General features: G+C 38.0%; 1 protein-coding gene across 1 annotated transcript in view; it reads left to right on the top strand.

Annotated features, from left to right (window-relative positions):
* The window catches only part of SCIN (scinderin), a 72342-nt gene that overhangs the window by 16636 nt on the left and 32088 nt on the right, over window positions 1-23618 (top strand). The window contains exon 4 of the mRNA XM_024577213.4: window positions 11135-11284. Within this exon, the coding sequence (XP_024432981.2) occupies window positions 11135-11284 (150 nt within the window). The remainder of the gene's footprint in view (window positions 1-11134; window positions 11285-23618) is intronic.

Genomic DNA, 23618 nt, shown 5'->3' with positions numbered 1-23618 from the left:
TTTGTAGACATTAACTAATAAAGTCATATGTAAATATGTTACCACAAAACGTAACTACAGAATGTAACTGAAGGATAATGGAAAAAAGGCCATATTCTCAAAGTCTGGCATGTGGAGTTAGCTCCTTTAGAAATCGATGCCCAAGTCAGCCACTGGTGGAGAATTAGATTTCACAGAGTGGCGAATTCTGTGTGTTCTGTTTCCTTGTTAACTTGTTTGGTCAGTTACATGGCTTTGCCCTACTCCACTTGCTATTTATAATCCATCAGCCCCTGTCTCATTGTTCAGTCCTGCTGCTTTGGGAAAGCAGTCTGCACTTCCTCATTTCCCCCTCGGTCTTCGGCCCACGTCGTGTGACTTTCACTCCCACTGTTTCTTTGAGACGGTTCTTCCTGCAGGCATATTGCCTTCTGATAAATCCAGTAGACATTTTGATCATTAACCACTTGCCCTATGCTGCCATTGACACACTTGATTACTCCCTTCTCTGTCAGCCTCACTCTTCCCCTAGCTCCCAGACTCCCAGTAGCTTTTCAAGCCACTCTTTCTCATATTTCTGAACATGGTCTGTGCATCCTCTCAAGTTTTTTGTCTGTTTATGTTTTTTTTTTTTTCAGGATTCCACTTGGACATTGTCTGTTATTTACACATTCTTTCTGAGCAAACTCATCTTTCCCCAAAGTTTCAACTACTCACCCACTGGTAAATCTCAAATGATATAGTCTGGTGAGGACCTCTCCCCTAAGCTCTACGCCATTATTTCTGACTACCTCCCAGATACTTTAGCTTGCGTGCATCATGGGAACCTCAAACATGACAAGTCTAAAAATGGAACTCATCAACTTCACCCTCTCATTCCAAAACGACTTCTCCTTATTGTCCCTGTCTTGTGAATAGTGCCACCGCTCATGCAGGCTCTCAAACTGCAAATCCAGGAGTCATCCTGACAACTTCTCCCAAATGCTACATGTGCAGGAAATCACCCTGCCCAGCCTATGGCTGCACGTGCAGTCAGTCACTCTGCCCGGCCTATGGCTGCACGTGCAGTCAGTCTCTCTGCCTGGTCTATGTGTGCAGTCAGTCACTCTGCCCGGCCTATGGCTGCACATGCAGTCTGTCACAGTGCTCGGTCTATCGCTGCACGTGCAGTCTGTCTCTCTGCCTGATCTATCGCTGCTGCACATGCAGTCTGTCTCTCTGCCCGGCCTATCGCTGCACGTGCAGTCAGTCTCTCTGTCCAGCCTATCGCTGCACATGCAGTCAGTCACTGTGCCCGGTCTATCGCTGCACGTGCAGTCAGTCACTGTGCTCGGTCTATCGCTGCACGTGCAGTCTGTCTCTCTGCCTGGTCTATCGCTGCTGCACATGCAGTCTGTCTCTCTGCCCGGCCTATCGCTGCACGTGCAGTCAGTCACTGTGCCCAGCTTATTCTATTTCTTAAGTGTCCCTTGAGTCCATCCTGTCCCTTTCACCACCATGATAGCTCGTGCGTGGCATTTCCCCTCAAGTTGTCATGCTTTTGCTTTTGTGCACATTGCTTATTTGCTTAGAATACTCTCCCCATCCGCATCTCCTTTCTCCAGCAAGCATCCTATATCATCTCATCCTTAAATTTTTGACTCAGATATTGCCTTCTTTACAGAGTGTTCCCTGGCCTCCTCCTCTTCTGCCTCCTCTGTCCCATGTCACACACTGTAGAGTTAGGCACACCACATCTGCCTTTCCTATCTCCATGCAGAGACTTGCCTCTAGCACTTTTTACATTGCCTGTCCATTCACTTACCTCACTTACTCACTTCGGTCCTAGTATATGGCCCAGAACTTAATATCACCCAACAAATGTTTGAACAGATACATAGCTGTCCAACATAAAGCATATAGTCTCATGCAGTCCTGGTGGCATAAAGGTTTATTTATTTATTTTTTTTCATCTATAACTTAACCTGACTTTATTGTCAATCTTCTAATTCCGCAGAAGGGTTTACAATATAATAATCCTTCCTCATCAAGGTGAAGTTTGTTTACCATTAGAGCAATTTAAACTTACCCCACCCATTGCCTTTTCGATCCCTCAGGTTGGCATGCATGTGTAACATTATGACCTGGGCATGGGGGTCAGTTGAGAATGGAAGAGTGAGTCTGGTTTGCAGTCTTCAGTCCTAACTCCTCTCTAACTTTTATTGAAGCATAGCCATTTTATTATTTCTGAGCTTTGGGCTTTGGCCTCTGTCCCAACACATTGGTTGGGAAATATCCATAGCCTTACTTTGGTCTTCTAATCCACCTACATATCCACTGCAAGACCCTTTCTGGTTCGGTCAGCTGCCCTCCTTCCCCCACCCCTCCCCACCCCCGCTAAGGAACTCTGCTTTGATTTTCCCATGCCACACTGGAGTTGTAGGGACGCAGTAGCCACATTACTCCCACTGCCTAGACACTGCTCACAGTCGTTTCTGCTCTAATGATCAGGATCATGGATGAATGTATGACAAATATGTGGAAGGGAAAGTGTACTGAGCTCTTTTCAAAGAGTCATTGCGCCTGATCAAATTTCCTGGTTCTCCTCTAATCTCTTGCCATTCTTTTCTTGGGCCTGACAAACTAGTCTTACACCGTATCACGTTATCACCTACTCCACGGTTCCTGCCATACACTCTGGCCCCTAAGGCCAAGACTGGTTCTTGATATGCACAACCAACTTTCTAGACTGAATTCTTATTCTGCCCCCAAAAACTTTAACAAAATCAAGATTTTTGTAAATTAAAACAATATTGGATTTCAGACTTTTATCTCTGTTATGACTTAAAATGCTTATTTTAAAACTAAAAACTGAGCAAATTATTTGTTTCTAGATAAATTTGTCCTTACCCCAAAGTAGTACATTCCACTAGATTTATGAGGGGAGAGCCATGAGGTAACAAGGAAAGATAATGGGGAAGATAAACCTAATCTTAAATCTCTAAAAACTTACCTTCAGTGAAAGTAGGAATGAATGGCATTTATTGCGTGCTTAGTATGTGTTGGGTACATGAGTCTAAGGGTGAAAACCAGATAGCCTTTGACCTCTGGGTGCTGTCAATGGTGAGAGCCACGGTCTCCTGCACAAATCAGTATTTCACATCAGAATCATCTGGAAGTTTTTAAAATACTGATGTTTGCGATTTGATCTTTAGGATTCTGATTTTAAAACTTTGGGATGGGACTTCGGTATAAGTACTTTTAAAGCCCCACCCCAGGGTCTCATAATGTACAGTGAATGTGCGAACCACTTCAATATGGGGAAGGTCCTGGAACCTTCAGAGATTGTATGCTTGAAGAACCAATGAGTCAGCTAAAAATAGTTACACCAACAACTTATGTGCCTGGCAGAATTGGTTTTTGATAAACTGTGATGATAGATCTTCTTTGGTGTGCCAAACTTTTGACTTGTAGAGAGAACATCCTTTCATCTACTCTCACTGTCACTACAAAAAGAAGCCTCCAAAGTTGTCTCCTGGACCCAGTAAGTGGCATGACCCCCAGCAGCTAAACCGAAATCATCCAAGTCATTCCTCTTTTCCTGTCCTCCAGTACACGTCCAAAGGGCATTGTTGGTCAGTCCTGTAGGCTTTAGCCTACGAAATAGCCCTTGATTCTTCCTCGCCATCGCCACTGCTCTGCCCTAGTTCACATACAACTGCTTCCTTTCTGATCGCCAAGCTGACAGTGGCCCTGCATACTCACTCCATTCATCTTCCATCCTTCAGTCAGAGATAGTTAAAAAAAAAACCAAACACATATGTGCCATTAGGGGATATTGAATGGGCTTGGCTTCGAACAACAGTAGAATAGAATATAAATTACTGTTTGTTTACTCAAAAACCCCCCAAAATCATGTTTTATAGTTTTGAAATTTAAAAAATGTAATTAGTAAAGATATGGCACAGTTCATTATTATTTTTTAAGCTAGGTTTAGAAAACTTCCAGCCTAGAGGGATATCTGAATGAATTTTGATAGTTGGTTAACTAGCTCTAAAGGAAAAGTGAATACAGCAAAAAAAAAAAAAAATAAAGTCAATAGAAGCAAGGAAGAGGACAAGGTATGCCCCCCACCCTTCTCCTTTTATAAAATTTTAGATGTATTTAGAATAAGTAACTTAGAAAGAACAAAAGCATGGCTAGTCTATGATGAATTCTTTGCACAGGGTATGAGTCAACATCACATGGCAGTTTGGGGTGTTCCTTTAAACTCAGCTTCTGAAATCTCGCTTCCCTTCAAGGGCATCACTGACCCTTGTTTTATTTCTGCTCTTATTTCCTGACCCCAAACGAGGTTTGGCTGCACTTTGCTGTTTTACTAGTTAAACCTGACTACATAGTTTATGGGAAATTTTAGAAAACTCTAGTTTGCCCCCAGTATGGCTGTTCTATAAATATTACTTACTTGCTTTTATGTCTTGTTCTAGTGGACCAAGTGAATTGCCAGCAACAGATTTTCTTTACTCCCGATTTCTCCCTTGTCTAATTTTCCAGAGCACTTTGTTTTCTCTAAGAGCTTGTGTATCACGAGTTAACTATAGTTCAACCAACTTCTACTAGGCAGTGTTCATGGGGCATATGTACATCATCAAGTATTTGCCAAAATTTAAGTGGATTTCATTCTGAATTGCACGGATACTTCCATGTTTACAGGGAGTTTTCATGGCCCTTCTCCAGAGAAATATAACATTTAGCGTTGAGCTGTTGAAGTCTTCAGGATCATAGAGGGTAAATAGTTGTGTCTGATGTCTTGATTACAGTTTTCCATGTCTAGTACTCTTACATTAGGTTAATGAAAGGTATTTCTTCTGAATCCCCATAAAGTATTATAGATAAAACAATTTAAATTACAACTTTTTTTGTAATAATACAGCTCCACCTCTCTCATCAATTCAGATATGTCTTAGCTCTGTGAAGAATATCGTTTTTTGCAATCCACTCCCTCTACAAAACATATTAAGTGAGTTATAGCAGAGAATTTTTCACGCGCAGCGCCAGTTAAATACAAAGTCTCCTTGTGCGCAGAGTGGGAAGCAGTCTTAACCACCTCCCACCACCTAGAGTAAGAACTGAGCAGTACAGTCTATTAATAGTGCTACGCACATGTATTTCAGCCCAGCAGAGCTGCTGAAATGAAATGCCCTAACACATTGTCCACACATGGTGGAATATAAATTGCTCAGATTTAATAAGTTGCTAAAATTCTGTTTAAGATTTTAAAACACATTTAAAGGTGCTGGTGCCATAATTGAATGAACTATATTTGCATAAAAATTCATTAGTATTGAATGAAAGGGTGTTTTAACTAATGTGACTTTAAACAGTTCTGACTTTTAGCAGTTTAGAATTAGAATCCATATTTTATTGAATTTCCTGTCTGAATTAACCATTGAAAATTGTCTAGTAAATAAGATGTCACTTTTATAGAAATAGTAGCACAGAATTAGGTTAAAATAGTAAGAGTAAGTGTAATACAAAGCATTCATTTTTGTGCTCAGTAGGGAATATTTTGTGATACTTCGGTGATTTGGTTATCTTTGTGTAAAAAGGAAAACTTCACTCTGAAAAGTTTTACCATTTCTTAGATACGTTTTTGCTATTTTAAAAATAAGAACTATGGTCTGTAAGCAATGGTGAGGAACATTCACTATAATGAAATGAATCTGTGAGTTGATATTGTACATAACAATTCCTATCCCCAAGAAATATTGTAGAAAATATTTTGGGATCCATACAATCTTATAAACTCTACAGTAAATAATAATTATGTTTGTAAAATTATCATTATCTACAATTCATTTTTAAACACACTTATCAAGCTTCCATAATGCTTTACAGATGCTAACACAATTTTGTAAACTTTTATGTAATCCCTTTGAAGTAGATGAGGGGTCGTTACACACCTACGGTCGGAAGAACAACACCTGTTAGATGACTACATAAATACAGAGCAAGTCAGTAATGAAAGTTGCTAACAAGTCTGAGCAATCTAGAGAGCTAACTTCTGATCTACCTACTGAATTTCACTATAATATAAATTTAGAAGTTTTTTTCCTCAGGACTGCTGAGAAAAGAATCATTTGCAAAATCACATGGAATGAGCTAGGAAAGGAATCAGAGCTCAGAGCCTAGAGGTACCCAGGAGAGTAGCTTGCTCAGCTGCATTAATAATTAGATGTTACAGGTGCCCTGTAATTTGTACCAGGTGCAGAGTGCTCAGTGCTACCAGCAGTGGATCTCAGCCCTGGGTGAATGCTGGAAACACCTGAGGATCGTTTAAGAAACATAGTAGAGATTACCTAAGGGTAGGGCTCAGGTGTCTGGATTTTCAAAAATCACCTTCCTTCCTAGTCAAAGCAATCATACAAAAAGAAAGAAAGAAAGGGCACCCAATTTGGAAAGAAAGGAGTAAAACTGCCATTATTTGTAGATGACATGATACTATGTAGAGAGAATCCTAAAGACATCACCAAAACACTCTTATAACTGATAGATAAATTCAGTAAACTAGCAAGATACAAAATAAATATTCAGAAATTGGTTCCATTTTTATACAAAAATAATAAATTGACAGAAGGAGAAATTAAGAAAACAATTCCCATTTACAATTGCCTTAAAAAATACCTACAAATAAATTTAACCAAGAAGTTAAAAGACCTTTACATGAAAAATTATGACATTAAAGAAGATACAAATAAGTGGAAGCAAATACCATGCTCATGGATAGGAAGAATTAACATTGTTAAAATGACAGTACTCTCTAAAGCAATCCATACGGATTCAGTGCAATTCCTATCAGAATACCAATGGCAGTTTTCATAGAACTAGAACAAATAATTCAAAAATAAACATGGAACCATTAAGATTTCAAATAGTCACAGAAATCTTGACAAGGAAGAACAAAGTCAGAAGTATCATACTACCTGATATCCAACTATACTACAAGGCTATAGTAGTAGTATAGTATAGTATAGTAGTATAGTACCAGTAGTATAGTAGTATAGTTTATCAAAACAGCGTGGTACTTGCATAAAAACAGACTCATAGATCAATGGAACAGAATAGAGAGCCCAGAAATAAACCAATGACTATATAGTCAATTAATCCATGACAATGGGGGCAAGACTACAAGATGGGGAAAAGACAGTCTATTCAATAAATGGTGTTGGGAAACTGGACAGATACACACAAAAAGATGAAACTAGACCATTTCATCATACACAAAAATAAACTCAAAATGGATTAATGACTTAAATGTAAGATCCAAAACGGAACTCCTAGAAGAAAACATAGATAGTAAATTCTTTGACATTGCTCTTACTGATATTTTTGGATATATCTCATTGGGCAAGGGAAACTAATGAAAAATAAACAAATTGAATTACATCAAACTATAATAAAAAGGTTTTGCACAGAAAAGGAAATCATCAACAAAACAAGAAGACACTCTACTGAATGAGAGCAGATGCCTACCAATGACTCATCCCATAAGGGGTTAACATCCAAAGTTTATTAAAAAAACTCTTACAACTTAACACTAAAAAAGCCCAACAATCTAATTAAAAAATGGGCAGAGGACATGAATAGACATTTCTGTAAAGAGGACATACAGATGGCCAATAGACATATGAAAAGATGCCCAACATCACTAATCATCAGAGAAATGCAAATTAAAGCCACAGTGAGCTATTAACTCACCCCTGTCAGGATGTCTCTCATCAATAAATCAACAAGTAACAAGTGATGGTGAGGCTGTGGAGAAAAGGGAACCTTTGTGCACTGTTGGTGAGATTGCAAATCAGTTCAGCCACTATGGAAAACAGTATGAAGGGTCCTTGAAAAATTAAAAATGGAACTGCTTCATGACCCAGCAATCTCACTTTTGGGTATTTATGTGAAGAAATCCAAAACACTAATTGAAAAAGATTTGTGCATCCTTATGTTCATTGCAGCATTATTTACAATAGCCGAGATATGGAAGCAACTAATTACCCACCAATAGATGATTCGATAAAGAAGAGGTGGTACATCTATACAATGGAATACTACTCAGCCATAAAAATAATGAAATCCTACCATGTGCAACAGCATGGATAGACCTAGAGGCTATTGTGCTAAGTGAAATAAGTCAGACAGAGAAAGACAAATACTATAATATGATTTCATTTGTATGTGGAGTCTAAAAATCAAAATAAATGAACAAATAAAACAGAAACAAACTCATAGATATAGGGAACAAATTGAAGGTTGACAGATGGGAGGGAAGTTAGGGGGCTGGGTGAAAAAGGCGAAGGAATTAAGAAGTACAAATTGGTAGTCACAAAACAGTCACAGGGATGTAAAAGACAGCATAGCGAATATAGTCAATAATATTGTAATAACTATGATGGTGCCACAGGTGTACTGTACTTACAGGGGTGTAGGGATCACTACGTAAGTTACATAAATATCTAACCACTGCATTGCACACCTAAAACTAATAAAATATTGAAAGTCAACTGTAATTGAGAAATATTTTTTTTATCACCTTCCCACCACCTGATTTCAACGCTCAGTGATTAGGAGTTGACTGGTCACTGGGAATCGTTTGTCCTTACTCTTTGTAACTGCTCACGTGGTCATGGTATTCAAATTGCTTCCAAATGTGAGCCCAGCCGCCCAGATGTAGAAACAGTTTAGAGAGGAAACATTACAAGTACATAATTCTCTTAAAAACAGAAAAGAAATGCCCCTTGGCAATGTTGAAGAATGCAATCAAATACAAGAGTAGAAGGGATTGCAAAGCATGGCCCTCTACTTTACTTCGTATAAAGGCTTGAATTTTTAAAACATGTACTTTATTCTTGAAGGGGAGTGTGGAATAGTTTGATTAGGAGCAGGGTGCAGTGAGGGTGTCAGAGAGGCTAGCGGTCCACGTCTACGGGGTCCAAAGTTGCAGCCCCAGGGTCTGGAAGCAAGCCTGCCTCGCTTTAGGCAAGCAGGGAATTATTTTTAAATATATTTTATTGATTATGCTATTATAGTTGTCCCATTTTTTTCTCCCCTTTATGCCCCTCTGTCCTGTACCCCCACACTCCAGCATCCCCCACCCCTGCTTAGTTCATGCCCATGGGTCGTACATGTAAGTTCTTTGGCTTCTCCCTTTCACATAATAAACCTCCCCCTACCTATTTTGTACCATTTGTGCTTCTTATTCCCTCTACCTTCTACCCCTGTTCTCCCCCCACCCCCTTCCTGCTGATAACCCTCCATGTGATCTCCATTTCTGTGATTCCATTCCTGTTTAGTTGTTTGCTTAGTTGTTTTTTGTTTTGTTGGGGTTTTGTTTTTTTTAGGTCCAGTTGTTGATAGTTGTGAGTTTGTTGTCATTTTACTGTTTATAGTTTTGATCATCTTCCATTTCTTAGATAAGTCCCTTTAACATTTCATATAATAAGAGCTTGGTGATGATGAGCACCTTTAACTTGACCTTATCTGGGAAGCACTTTATCTGCCCTTCCATTCTAAATGATAAGTTTCCTGGATAGAGTAATCTTGGATGTAGGTCCTTGCCACTCTGGACTGGAAATGCCTTGTAATCAGAGAAAAGAGCCAGTCTTTGAACCTTTGGTGCTCCTTTATGTTGCTCTTATTAATTTACTTGCTGTTTTAAAAACTGCAAACATAAGTCACATAACCAGTTAGTGGCCACCAAGGTCTGTCTCCTCCCCACTTAACCACTATGCTTCAAGACAAACTAGATAAAATATGTGTGGAAACTTTTTTAAAAACCAAATGTAGTACAAATATATTATTAGCATTAATTATCTACATGTCAGTTTCTCCTGTTCATTTTCTCTTATTCATCTCTCTATCCCCAACATCTAGCTCATACTAGGCACCTAATAATGTAACATTTCTTGAGAAAAGTGATTAAATACTGTGAAAATTGAAATTTTTCTTTCCACATGTATATGACCCTCTCTGTGGGTTAAAACTGTGCAGTTCTTAAAACCGTGCACTTTATTCTTGATGATATACCCTGGGTAGTTTTCTACAGCAGTAATGAAGCATTTTTCTCAATTTTTAACAACTGAAATGTAGTCTGCAATATCCTTCTGGTGACGTGTACATAGCCATATTTCTCTTGATGGCAAGTTTTGGTTTTGTGTCTTTGTTTTGTATCCTATGTTTGACTACTATAGAATAGACTCCTAGGAATGGAATTTCCTGATTCTAAAAGCACATACAGTTTTTCAATATGATGCTAAATTGTGCTAAAAAAAAAAAAGCCTGTGTCCAGTTTATATAACTCACATCATATGTTGTGCACGCACCCCATCAGGCCTAGGTACTATTAAATTTCTTTTTCTTATTTTTGTTAAACCACATTTAATGGAGAAAATGGTATTTTATTGTTATTTTACATTGTTATTTGTATAGATTCCAAACTCTGTACCTAATTCTAAAATACATATATTTTAATATAAATGTCAGTTAATATAATCTGTTTACTTTATAATATATCAAAATGTTCTGTTTCTATTTCTCTAAACTGCTGTTGAAGTATAACTTTGATATTTAAATATCTTTTCTGTGTCGTAATTTATGTAACTGTTATTCTATATAGGATAACAGTTATTCTGTATCATAATCTATATAACTGTTATGTAACCGTTACTGACCATTTAGTGTCTTTCTTATGCCTCACATAGTAATGAAAACCCTTGTACAATATATGTAGGTTTTTTTCCTCTTTATGAATAGTTTATTAACATAAATTTTGGATACTGGAAAAAATGCTTACTTTATAGTGCTGAGAGTAACAAAATACAGAATGAGGTAAAAATTAAGTACTATATAAAATCCTATATACCTGAAAATAGATAATTTTAAAATATTTTAGTATTAAATTTATTGGGATAACATTGGTTAATAAAATTATATAAATTTCAGGTCCACAACTTTATTATAAACCATCTGTATGTGCTCACCACCTGAATGACCTTGTAATTGTTTTACGTTTTATTTTTTATACCTTTTCTTTTATTTGGAGTTAATCACAATGTGTATTACAACAGGATGGAATGTCCACCACATAGTTCTGGGGTCAAAAGATCTGCCCTCTTTCTTTTAGGAAATTTACCAATGGTGTGGTTCCTCATGCAACAAATATGAGCGTCTGAAGGCCAGCCAGGTTGCCATCGGCATTCGGGACAATGAAAGGAACGGAAGATCTCAACTAACTGTGGTGGAAGAAGGAAATGAACCAGGAGAACTTATAAAGGTAATGTGACTTAGGTTGTGTTTGAAAGGTTACCACCCTTAAGTCAGGTGTGTGGAGTGAGATGTGTATGTGTATTAGTTTTACCAAGTTCTCTACTCCTGAGGCTGAGATTAGGTAAGAGGAAATAGAGTTCTCTAAGTTGCAGTATCGGGAAAGAAGAATGTCAAGACTGTGTTCTCTCGCCATTGGTGTAACTGTCAGAGAAAGCCTTGAACCTGTCTTCTGTGATATTCAATGACAAATAGGTAACACTTTGGAGGTTGACTATAAAAATATATATTGGAAGAAAAAATAGTTTATTCATCCAGGTTTCTCAACATTTTTTTAAAATGCTATGATGTTTTTAGATTTTAAAATCAACAATTATTTCATTAAAAAATAAATAAAATCTTATACCAAGAGATTAAATAAAGCAGTATTTTTTAAATATTTCATTAATTTTAAACTAAGAATTTTAGGCAAGAAGCTTATAGTTTTAGTATAGTTGTTAAATTAATTTAAAAATGGTCTTCCTGGCTCTTTGTTAATAACTACATCATTTACTTACCTATTACACCGGACTGGGACGTGACCGATTTTTCCCCTTTAAGAAAACTGTAGTGAGTCTCTGCGTTTCTATATTGTATATATTCCCTTAAGTAAGATTATCAGTCAAAGGGTATGATCATATTCAGGTGTCTAGATACATGTTGATAAGTTGATTCCCATTTATTCATTCAGCAAATGTTTATTAAACTCCTACAGTGAGCCAGGCACTAAAAGTTTGCAACAAACGCTGCTTCCTTCCTTAAGCACTGAGATCCCTCACGACTTTACCGAGCCCCGTCAGGATGTAATATGGTAAACCTTTTTGAATATTTCTGCATCTAATAGTAGCATATGGTATCACTGAATTTTAATTTCTGTAATTTTCTGCAATAGTATGCAGTTTTCCCCAATGATTTTAACCATTTGCATTTAAATTTTCTTAAAGACTATCTTATAAATATATTTTCTAAATATGTTGATTTCAAGCAATATAATGCATTACAGTCACCTGATGCAATGACAGTCTTCATAATTCAGTGATGAGAAATTATATGAGATACAGATATCGATATATATATATATAGTACAATTTATTTTTATCCTGCCAGATAATTAGGTTTCTTTCCTTTTTTATGGGAGCTGATGTTTTATTTTCTTAATTTAATCCTTATTGTATTTTTTCCATTACCATTTAATCCTCTTATACCCTCCTCCCCGCCAGCAGTCACCACACTGTTGTCCACGTCCATGAGTCCTTTTTCCTTTTTGCTCAATCCCTTCACCCCCTACCTCTTCCCAGCCTTAGCTGTCATCCTGCACTCCATCTACAAGTCTCTCCCCATTTTTCTTTAGGTTACTTTCAATGTTTTGCTATTTTAAAACTCTACAATAAATGTTCTTGTTCATAAAAAATTATATGAGATAATTGTATTGATTATAATGTTTTAAAATTTATTACTTTAATAACAACCAAACAGATTTTCACAATTATGATGTTTTAAAAATAATTTTAACTCAGTGGGAAGACACTCATGGCCTAATGCTAAGAGAAAAGGCAGAATATAAAAATATATATAATATTATCTTAATACATAGGCTTATATTATAGTTGTATATTCATATACATATATATAGGATCCAGCAGAAGTAATGCCTGCTTGAGTGTGGTTGGTAGGGTAATAACATGGGTGTAATAATTTCTAGATTTAATTTGAACATTTCACCTAAAATGTCATATGGTGTGCTTGAGTATGTTGTTGTTATGTTATAGAATTTTACATACTTATGATTTTGTAATAAAAGATTTTGAAATAAAAAAGGGGTGTTATTTGTGCCAAACCCTGTATATCTAAAAAAAATATGCTGAAATATTACCAATATTATCTTTGATTTTTGGGATATGGCTGCTTGATATTTTCTTCATTTGTCCTTATATTTTCAAATTTATTGTGATAGATATATATTCCTTTTATAATCAGAAAACAAAAGGCCATCTAAAAAAATAAAATTAGGAAAGGTTTAATTGGGTTTTCAATAGAATAACATTGCTAATAAATTAGACCTTGAAAACTATTCAAAAGAAGTTATTGATCTTTAATATTCTTTTATGACCTTTTTTCTAGACATGTAATCACCATTTAAGTCTTCTAATTCTTATATTTGGAAACAAAAGTCTATAAATAAGATGTGTTTTTAGTTGATTGTAACTTTTGTTTCAAAAGTTTCAAAGCTCTTTGGTAGAAATGGACCCAGGATCAGGCTCCATCCTTGTATGGTGGGTGGGGGGTAGAGAGTTCATTAACTTTCAGACTAAGCTTTTGCATTATCATCTCGGGTCTGAGTAAGTCCCTTAACCTCTTAGTGTCTCTGGTTCCTCTTTAGTAAAATGAGGTGCCAGACAAAGTGGCTTCTATGGTCACTTTCAGTTCCAATGATGTGTGATTCTATCTTGTCTCTTGGGCAGTATCTGTTAATTCTAATAATTTGTAGCATGTTCCAGGAAATGAAGCCACTGAAGTTGAGGCCTTAACTTTGTACGTGTATATGTTCTTTGTCACAACTTGGATTAGAAAAGTTTAAGCTGCCACTTAATATATGACGCTGTTAAAATAAGAAAATGCAAACCTGAAGAAAAATATGTATAAAATATAACTTTGACTATACAATATTAATGATAGGTATAAAGGACCTACTGCTTGATATAAAATGCGTGTCTATATATTAGGGGATTTTCATTTTGGGTTTTTAAAAAAAATCCTAGAAAACACCTACTTTGTTTCCACTAAACACATTCATTGTATCCTGCATTACATTTGACATTTCTCACGCATATAATGAACTGAATTTTCAATGAGACTTTTCACTTTTTTCCTTAAAAAGTGTTCAGTAGGCTTTTGTTGGTATACATGTTGTTTCATAGCCCGGTCACAACATTTAGTAGTTGTTTGATAAATTAATTATGTACCTGTCATAAAGTAGTTTGTTTAGGCTTTCTTAATGTTGTACCTACCTATAACAATAGAATTCAAGAAGTCATGGACTTGGTTGCGAAAAAGAATCACAACTTTATTTTCACTAACCTTGTAATGAAAATTTTCTCCGCCTGTGAATTCGGTCAACACACTCAAGTGGCAGGAGCAGTGCCTGGGCCTCTTCAGGCTGCGTTATCATTATTGCAGATAACCTCACAATATCCCTTATTGATCACTACTGGGTAATTGGGACAGCAATTAGACCTGCTGTCAATAATATTATTTACTGGGTTAATGAAGAAGCTCATATATTACTTTATCATGTTTGTTTTAAAATATATTTTGATTTTTGATAGTTGTTGTCCAATAAAATTGGATTTTATTGTGGTACTTTGTATTTTATTTTACATACGCATTTAAAAAGTATTTTCTTCGAAGGGGTTCACAGATTTCAAAAGTGGTTCAAACGGGTCCATGGCACACCCATGCCAGACACCTTGTTTGAGATAATGGACTGCCCTTTCTTTTTCTGAAACTAATTGCTACAGAAAGATTCTGAATATCTAAAAATCTTTCAAAATATATTTTTAAATTGACCTTTTTTTCCCTGGACAGTGTGACTCAGTTGGTGGGAGCACCATCCCATGAACTGAAAGGCTGCAGGTTCAATTCCCAGTCAGGCGCATGCCTGGATTGTGGGTTCAGTCCTAATCAGGGTGTGTGCAAGAGGCGACCAGGCCATGTTTCTCTCTCATGCCAATGTTTCTCTCCCTCTCTCTCTCTCCATTCTCCTCTCTCTAAAATCCGAACAATACCTCTGGGGTGAGGATTAAAAAAAAATTAAAGTTGACCTTTTAAGTAACTTATGTTTAATGAGAATCTTTTAAAATTACTTGCCAAATTTTTGAAAGTTTAAATATTATTGTTAGTAATAGCTTGAAATCAAGAACTTTCAACCAGTTATTTTTTGTTGTTTGTTTTATTGTTTATTCCATTTCAGTCATCCCAATTTTTCCCCATTTTGCCCCCTTCCACCCAGCCCATGCCTCTCTCCCACAGTTAATCCCCTCTCCACTGTCTGTGTCCATGAGTCATTCATACATGTTCTTTGACTAATCCCTTCCCCTTCCTTCAATCATTCCCCCACCCCTCCTGTTTTCACTCCATTGTATGCTTGTGCCCTGTTTGTCAAATATTAATTGCCCATAGAGACTTGGGTTTATTTCTGGGCTCTCTATTCTGTTCCATTGATCTATGTGTCTGTTCTTATGCCAGTACCAGGCTGTCTGGATTCCGGTGGCCTTGTAATACAGTTTGATGTCAGGTATTGTGATCCCTCCTATTTTGTTCTTCTTTCCCAGGATTGCTGAGGCTATTGGGGGTCTTTTTTGGTTCCATATAAATTTTTGGAGTATTTATTCTAGATCTATGAATTATGCCATTGGTATTTTAATAGAAGTTGCATTCAATCTATAGATTGCTGTGGGTAGGATGGACAATTATGTTAATTCTTCCAATCCATAAACATAGTATATACTTCCACTTATTTGTATCTTCCTCAGTTTCTCTCTTCAGTGTTCTATAGTTTTCTGAGTACAGGTATTTTATATCCTTGGTTAAATTTATTCCAAGTACTTTATTTTCCTTGCTGCTACAGAAAATAGGATTTTTTTCCTTAGTTCAACCAGTTAAGTGACCCTAGTATCATTATTCCATATATGATGCTGAATTTTAGAACATATCTTTCAAATATTAGTATGCTTAAAACTAAAAATATTGAAAAATAATTTCTGAGAATTTGTTGAAAAATTCATCTTTGAGGTATTTCAGCCATTTATGGATCATAATATTATTTCCACACAATTTTAATATGGTTTTTCTTTAGAATGATCATAATTGCTTTTCAAACCACAGCACTTTGGAGAGTAATAGGGGCACCAACCAGACAGACATGGGGATGTGTATCAGTGAGACCATCTGGGGAAACAGGATGTGTGGCCAGCCTCTTGTCTGCATCTTTAGTAACCTTTAAAAGCTCATATGAAAGTAATCTGATAAATAGAACTACTAAAGCCTGTAAAAAAAACTCACACCTTGTTCTTCTTTTCTCTTCACTGTAAACATATTTAACATGAAAGGCTTCCTATAAATTATGTAAAGCTTTTTTCTTGTTCATTCTTTTTATATTTAAAATGAATAATCCATAAATGTGAAGGAAAATTAAATATCTCACTAGCCCTAAAGTCCCAAACTATTTTTGGTGGCCCTGTGTGTTCTCTGAACATTAGAAGGGGGACTAAAACATCCCCAGGGGAAATATTGCTAAGGTCAATAATTAATCAATGTTTTATTAATTTTTATGATTCATTTTCATTTATTTTATTTTTTATTGAATTTGTTGGGGTGACGTTAGTTAATAAAATTATATAGGTTTCAAGTGTATAATTCTATAATACATCATCTGTATATTGTGTGTTCACCACCCAAAGTCAAGTCTCCTTCCATCACCATTTATCCCCCTTTACCCTCTTCTACCTCCACTTTTTTGAGCTCTGTATCTGATAAATGACTTGCCTCCATTTCATTCAGCTCCTTTCTGGGTGATTTCTCTTGTTCTTTTGGGGCGTGTTTCTTTCTTTCCCCATTTTGGCTGCCTCTTTGTGTGTTTTGTTTGTTTGTTTAATGTATTAGGTAGATCTGCTATGATTTTCAGTCTCGGTAGGGTGACTTTATGTAGTAGGTGTCTTGTGAAACCCAGTGGCACAGTTTCCTTGGTCACCTGCGATGGGTGCTCCAGGAGTCTCTTGTGTGGGTTATGTGGTCCCTCCTGTTGTAATTGAGTCTTGATTGCTATTGACTGTTCATGCATGGGGTTGACCCTCAGGCTGGCTGACAGTGAGGATCAACCCAGACCACAGTGTACAGGCTGCTGTGCAGATGCTGACCACACAAAACAGAATTTGCTTCAGCAGGGTTTAGTGCCTGCTGAGATCTCCCTTTAGATATGCCACTTGTGAAGGTAATTAGATACCATTCTAATGTTGTCTGAAGCTCACCCCTGGGTGTGTTGGTTCTGGGTCTCTTGGAAAGTACTCTGGTGCAGACCAATGTCAGATGCTACCTGTGACTGGCCCTGGACAACTGGTTTGGAGCTACAAAGTGACCCACACTTTGTGGCTGCCTCTGCTGGGCCTGGATGTTTACAGGAAGGCCCACTCTTACAAGCACCAGACCTGGGGACAGGTCAGCTAAAATACCAAGGCACTTTGAGATCCACCTCCACCTGCCTGCTGTCTGTTAGGATGAGTCACTGAAAGAACCTCTGGTAGCATTCGAGTTGCATAAGGTAGGTTCTCAGTGAGTCACCAGGTAGGGGCTAGGAGTGTTCACTAGATCAATACACGTTCAAACTTGGTGCAAATGCTGGATCTGAGGCTACCCAACAAATATTCCAGGGTGTACTACGTCTGGATACCATCCACTGGGTGCTCACACACTTTTGTGATGGGGTGGGGTCTAATAGAGTCATTGGGATGAGACCATCATATTTTATCAGGCCCAAACAGACCAAGTTTTGGCCGTGTGAAGGAAGAGTTTTTCAACAATTGGGTGTACAAGGGAAAAAATGGCCCCTGTTTAGAGCCACACGATTCAGTCTGTCCAGAATTCTTCCCAGACCCTGGCAGGGCATAGCCACCAGAGGTCGGGAGGGTGAGGCCACCGGGATCCCAGAGAGGGGCTAGCAGATCTCCTGTGATGGGGAGATGCCAGTCAGGTTTTCTGGGAAGTGGAAGAAATGGCCCCTACCCCAAAGCTAGGGAATCCAGAGGGTGGGAATGTTGCATTCCCCCAGGTTGATGCCATATGGAGGGAAGTGTGCCACCCAAGAAAGATGGCATCTGCAGTGCAGGTGAGTGACTCAGTACCGAGCTCCAGCCAGTGTCCCTTAAGCTCTCTCCCAGGGCCTCTAACCCAAGTCTCTCCTCAAGCAACTCTATTCTGTTCCACCCTCCCTGTGCTGGAGCCCAGGGTGAGTGTCTGCAAACAAGATTTTTGTGCGTTGGCCCTTTAAGAGGGTGCTTGTGTCTCTCATAGGCTCTAGTCTCTTTCTGGCTCACAGAATCTCCACTGATTTTCACAGCTAGATGTTATGTGGATGCCTCTTTCCAGTTCTGGTGCTCTGGGCTGGGAGCCTGGCTTGAGGTTGAGATCCCACTCTTCTCAGGGGGAACCTTTGCAGCTGAAATATCCCTCTGGAATCTCAGGGGCTGCCGATGGGAATGGGGCCAGAGCTTTTCACATCTCCACCCTTCCTACCAGTCTTGATGTGGCTTCTTTTGTAATCCTGGGTTACAAGATTTCTGTTAAGTTAGTCTTTATTTGGTTATTCAGGTTGACTGTTCTATATTTTTGTTGTAATTCCAGTTGGGTCCTGGGAGGCAGCAAGGGTAACATCCACCTGCTCTGCCCCCAGCTTGGATCAGGTCCTTTAGTTGTTCCTGTTTAAAAAGACAGCAAATGTAGATATCAAAAAGAGAATAAGAAGGGGCAAGTTGTTTGAAATTAGCATAAGAAGCAGCTAATTCTTCTAACCCAGAAAGACTTTTTTCAATATAATTTAATGAACTTCTTAAGTCTCTAACTATTATAAATGCTAGTGGTGAAATTCTGGCAGTAAAAATACTACAGGGAGGTTGGAAGCAGATGCTGTGTTGCTGAATGGCTAGATTCTCACTTTTATAAAAACACCAAGCCTTCCATGCAATCATTGTTTCTGAATCTGGATTAAAGGAAAAGAAAATTGGAAGAAAGGTTAGATTGTTGTATTATGTATCACTTAGTAAATGTTTATTTAACACTGTGTTGGTTCCTAGTAAAGTTCAAAGATTCCTTATTTTATTGTCCATTTGAGGATATAAGCATGCATTAGATCTAAGACAGTAGGAGAGTGAGAATAGACCGTGAGGTCCTCAAACACCAGAAAGCATGGGCAGAATGATACCACCATTAGTTGGAAGTCTTGTCATGATAAATTTATGTACTTTAGACTATATGATAATAGCATACAGGCTAGATTAACTTCCAGAGAATCAGTTATAGGTGTTGTGCTCATCTTGTCCTGTCAATTGACAACTTGAAAATAAAATCATTCATGTAGTCATCCTGTTGGCACGTTGATCAGATAGTTATGATGTGCCTTCTGGATATCTTATAAGTGAAGTCTAGAGCTGAATAGTGCAAGTAGTCCTTCAGTTATCCTTTACAGATACCTATTTAGAAAAAGAGTAAAATTTTAGTCACAGTTCCCCACAGTGCATTGTCAAATAGAATTTGTATCGTATTAATACTGCTTAAGTGCCTCGAGGGTAGGCACTGCCTTCGGAGCTGTGTGACCATCACAGCTCTAACTGACTGCTCATGGTATTTGGATAATTAATGCAACTAACTGGGAGCTACGTGGTACCGGAAAACTGCTCCATTTGCTTTCCTGCTTCCCAGAGGATGGTATTGCTTTGAAGATGTAGTTGCCCTCGCTGTTTGTATCTCCCATTTATTGATGGCGACTATGTGCCAGGCACTGTGCAAGGGCACTGTTCATTTGTTGTTTATTTAATGAATCGTCTGTTTGGATTTCTAGTATTTAATTCAGATACCCGTTTTTTTCCTCACCAGTTCATCTAGGGGGGGAAGTTGGAATATCCTGAAGAAATCTAAGAAATATATTAACCATGTAGTTAACCATATGGTCCAATAAACTAATGATAGTTCAAATAGTCTTTCACTTTGTCACACCAAATTCCAACATGAAGGTTATAACCTTACTGATAAGGTATCGCTTTTATAGGATCAGTCCAAATTAATGCCACATGACAATCATTTCTGAGCGAGGTAGTTTTTCCTGCAGTTTGTAGCTGGGGTGAAGAAAGAGTGACAGGGTATAAATAGGACAGTGCAGTCCTAAGACAGATGGACTGTATGGAAGGGTGGAGCTTTGCTCCCACAAAGTCTATATCTGAGACGATAAACTAATATAATATTAAACTAGAATGGCAGGTTTCTAAGCTCTCTATCTATAATGCCCTTCATGTTTGTTATATATTAATGATAATAATTTTAAATGCTAACATTAAGACTCTCTTTTCTTTCAGAAATTTAGGTCAATTTCTTCTTAGCCCTTTTCCTAAGAATTAGCCAAACTCAGATATCAAAGGACCAGATCTCTACAATTCAGCGATTCACTATTCTTTGGCATTCGTTTTGTAAATTAGCTTTTAAAATACATAATAATAGTCAATAGTAATGTTCATTTTATATCAGTTTACTTATACAGTGATAACTGTGGTAACCGCCCAGCCCACCTATTAAAAGGTGGACTCTTCAAGAGTCAACAACTCACAATTCCTTAGAATTTATTTTATAACTAATATTTATTATCAGGAAGAAATGTGTTCACATACTGGAAAGAACTCTCTGAAGTTGAGGTCATGTGAATGGTGCCTGTAAGTCCTGTTTCTTTCAGAGCCCAAAGTCACACTCTTGTAAAACTGGGTTATATTGACGGTAGTTGGCCAAATAAAACCAGTGCTATAGCTGTTGTGTTTGTAAAGGCATCTGATGCTTTACAGCTTTACAGTCACGCTGCCTTGGAGATGTGTGTGAGTGTGTGTACACACACACTCATGTATGTTTATTATTTACAAAAAGGATTTAAAGTGACTGCCAGGAAAGCAGTTTCTTCATATAAAGATAGTGTCCTCTCTGTGCGAACCGATAGGAAGTCCTCAGTTCTGGATATTCCCTAACAGTCTACTAGTCAGGAAAAAGGCATTGACATACTGTTAAAAGGAAATATATTAGCATCTATATGCAAGCAAAATAAGCCGTACAAATATAGTGGGAAATGAAGTCTGCATGACGGACAAACCAAGTATCGGCGCTCTATTTCAGTGAATGCCGGCAAATAATAAGGCAAACCAGAAGTGAAAACACAGCTTAATGAAGTCTGATAGAGTGCATGCAGAAAAGACAACTATGTTGATCAAAATCTCTTTTGAAGCAAGTGGCAAATGCATTGCAACTGAATATCGGTTGCTGTGCAAGTCACTGTCCCGGAGCAACCTTGCGTGGCGAGGGCGTGATTCCACTTTGTTGTGCTCCACAGGCGTGAGGGCAGATGGCTCACTGGAAGGCTGTGCTTTCTGTTCACTTCTCACACTTTCTAGTTGCGTTTTTATTTGTGTGATACAAATGCTTCTTACCATTAACTCGGAAACCCCATACTCTAAGAAACCATTTTCACAGATTTAATTACTGCATAGGACAACAGCCAGCACCATTGTAGCCCCAGACCTTCCTCCTGCTGCTGATAAATCAGACACTGTGTGAAAAATCTTACATAACTGATATATCCTGCCTCACCAAAAGAGGGTCATATGTACAACATGCAATGGGGAGATTGGATTGAAGCACGTGGGAAGATCAGAGAACTGGTTGTATAAGCAAGGACTAATGGCATTATACACACATAATTGTGAAGAAACTAAAGAAGGGAGGAGGTTACAGTATCTTATTCTTCTAAGCATCATGAGCTACTTCCTTGCTGCTTGCACAGGAGGCCATTCTCTAGGCTTTGCTTGGGAGGATATATAGATCTGTCTTCAGGTTGTACTTTTCAGTCTAAAATACAAGGCTTTGAAGAGGGTACACTATCAAGATGTATAGATAACTTCATGACATTAGATTAAGACGTGAACAAGTAGTGAGTGTGGGTCAGTGGGGTGGTTGGTATGTGACAAGAAGCTTAATGGTACAGTCGTCATGCAAAGAACCAGAGCAGTGATACACAGGAGCACCTCAAGGAAACAGAAGGACCTTTTAACCAAAGCAGGATTTGACTCAAGATGCAAGATCTAAGTTTTCACATTGAGTTTCACATTGAGTTTTCTCCATGTTCCAGGTATAGTGACAATCACTTCCCATACATTATTTCACTTAATGTATTCCCATACATTATTTCATGACTGTGAGTGGGTGCTCGCTTCAGCAGCACATATCCTAAAGTAATTGTGATGGAAATGAACTGTTATGCCATTTTAAATGTGGGAACAAGGTCAGTGAGTCACTTAGTAGTGGGTCCATCCAGCTCAGTTGGCCTAAGCCTACCAAATGAAGGGATTGTCAGAAGTTGGGGGCGGGGGATGCTCATTGTGAAGCATGGAAATTAGAGATCCCAAAGGCAAATGGTGGGAGTGTCTATTCCAACACTGATCATATAGAAATGTTCAAATGGGTATGAGGTCTTAACAGAAAAAGGTTTAAGGATCATGAGAATCTGTCCAGGGGAGAAGTTCCCTGAGAAGCTAGGTGGACATCAAAAATGCTTGGCAGCCCTCTCCTAATGGTGAAGATGAGCCAGGTTAAAACAAAGCTGACGCCAGTGAACACTTACATTTATCACTGAACCAATGCCGGGCTTCAATCAGAATCTTGGATCGAATACAATCAGATGCAGACTTTTATATTCTTTACTCCCTAGATGGCTCTGATATTCAGCCAGTGAGAACAACTGTTCTAGTTGAATAAGTTGGCATTCTGGTTTATGTATTTTAATGACTTGTGAGTTCGCTCTCCATGTTGTAGTAACTTGTACGTTAGCTTTCCATATGCTAGTAACTTGTGAGTTAGCTTCCCAAGTAACGATAATCTATGAGTCAACTGTCTTGTGAGTTGTACCCTCTAAACCTAATCTCTAATGTGCCAATGTTACAATAACACTGAGGATCAGACCTGCATCAGGGTGAGTTCCCCAAGGCCACCGCATTTCCCGAGTCCTCTAGAGATACACTGGCAAGTACAGCATCTCTGAGACATGTATGGCTAAATTCTGGTTTACATTAATTAAATTTAGATAAAAGTTAAAATTTCATTATTCACACTAACCACATTTCAGGCACTCACTAGCTACCTGTAGTAGAAGCATGGAAGACCCTCTATGTGAAATGCTTTTAGGACGTGACACCAGCTTAGATAGGGACACTCATACCGAGCAGCACAGACATGGAGTATTTCAATGAGAGAAAATTCCATTAGACAGCCCTGGCCCTGATGATTAAATAGCCACATCTCTCCTGCAGACATCCAATTCACTCTCTCCTTTTATCTAGACATGTATGGCACGTGGTTTCTCTCAGTCTAAATTAACTTTACCCACTATCTGGTATATTAAATTACCTTTTACTTGAGGTGGGAATAAAGGGATGAAGGTGTTTTAGAGTCAGAAAAGCACATCTCTGAGAGAGAGTGGGAGAGCAGATGTCGGGATCTCACATCCAGAT

The sequence above is a fragment of the Desmodus rotundus genome, chromosome 6 (assembly GCF_022682495.2).
Source record: "Desmodus rotundus isolate HL8 chromosome 6, HLdesRot8A.1, whole genome shotgun sequence".
In the NCBI taxonomy this organism is placed as follows: Eukaryota; Metazoa; Chordata; class Mammalia; order Chiroptera; family Phyllostomidae; genus Desmodus; species Desmodus rotundus.
The sequence above is the reverse complement of the archived record's forward strand: the minus strand, read 5'-3'. Positions and strand labels throughout refer to the sequence as shown.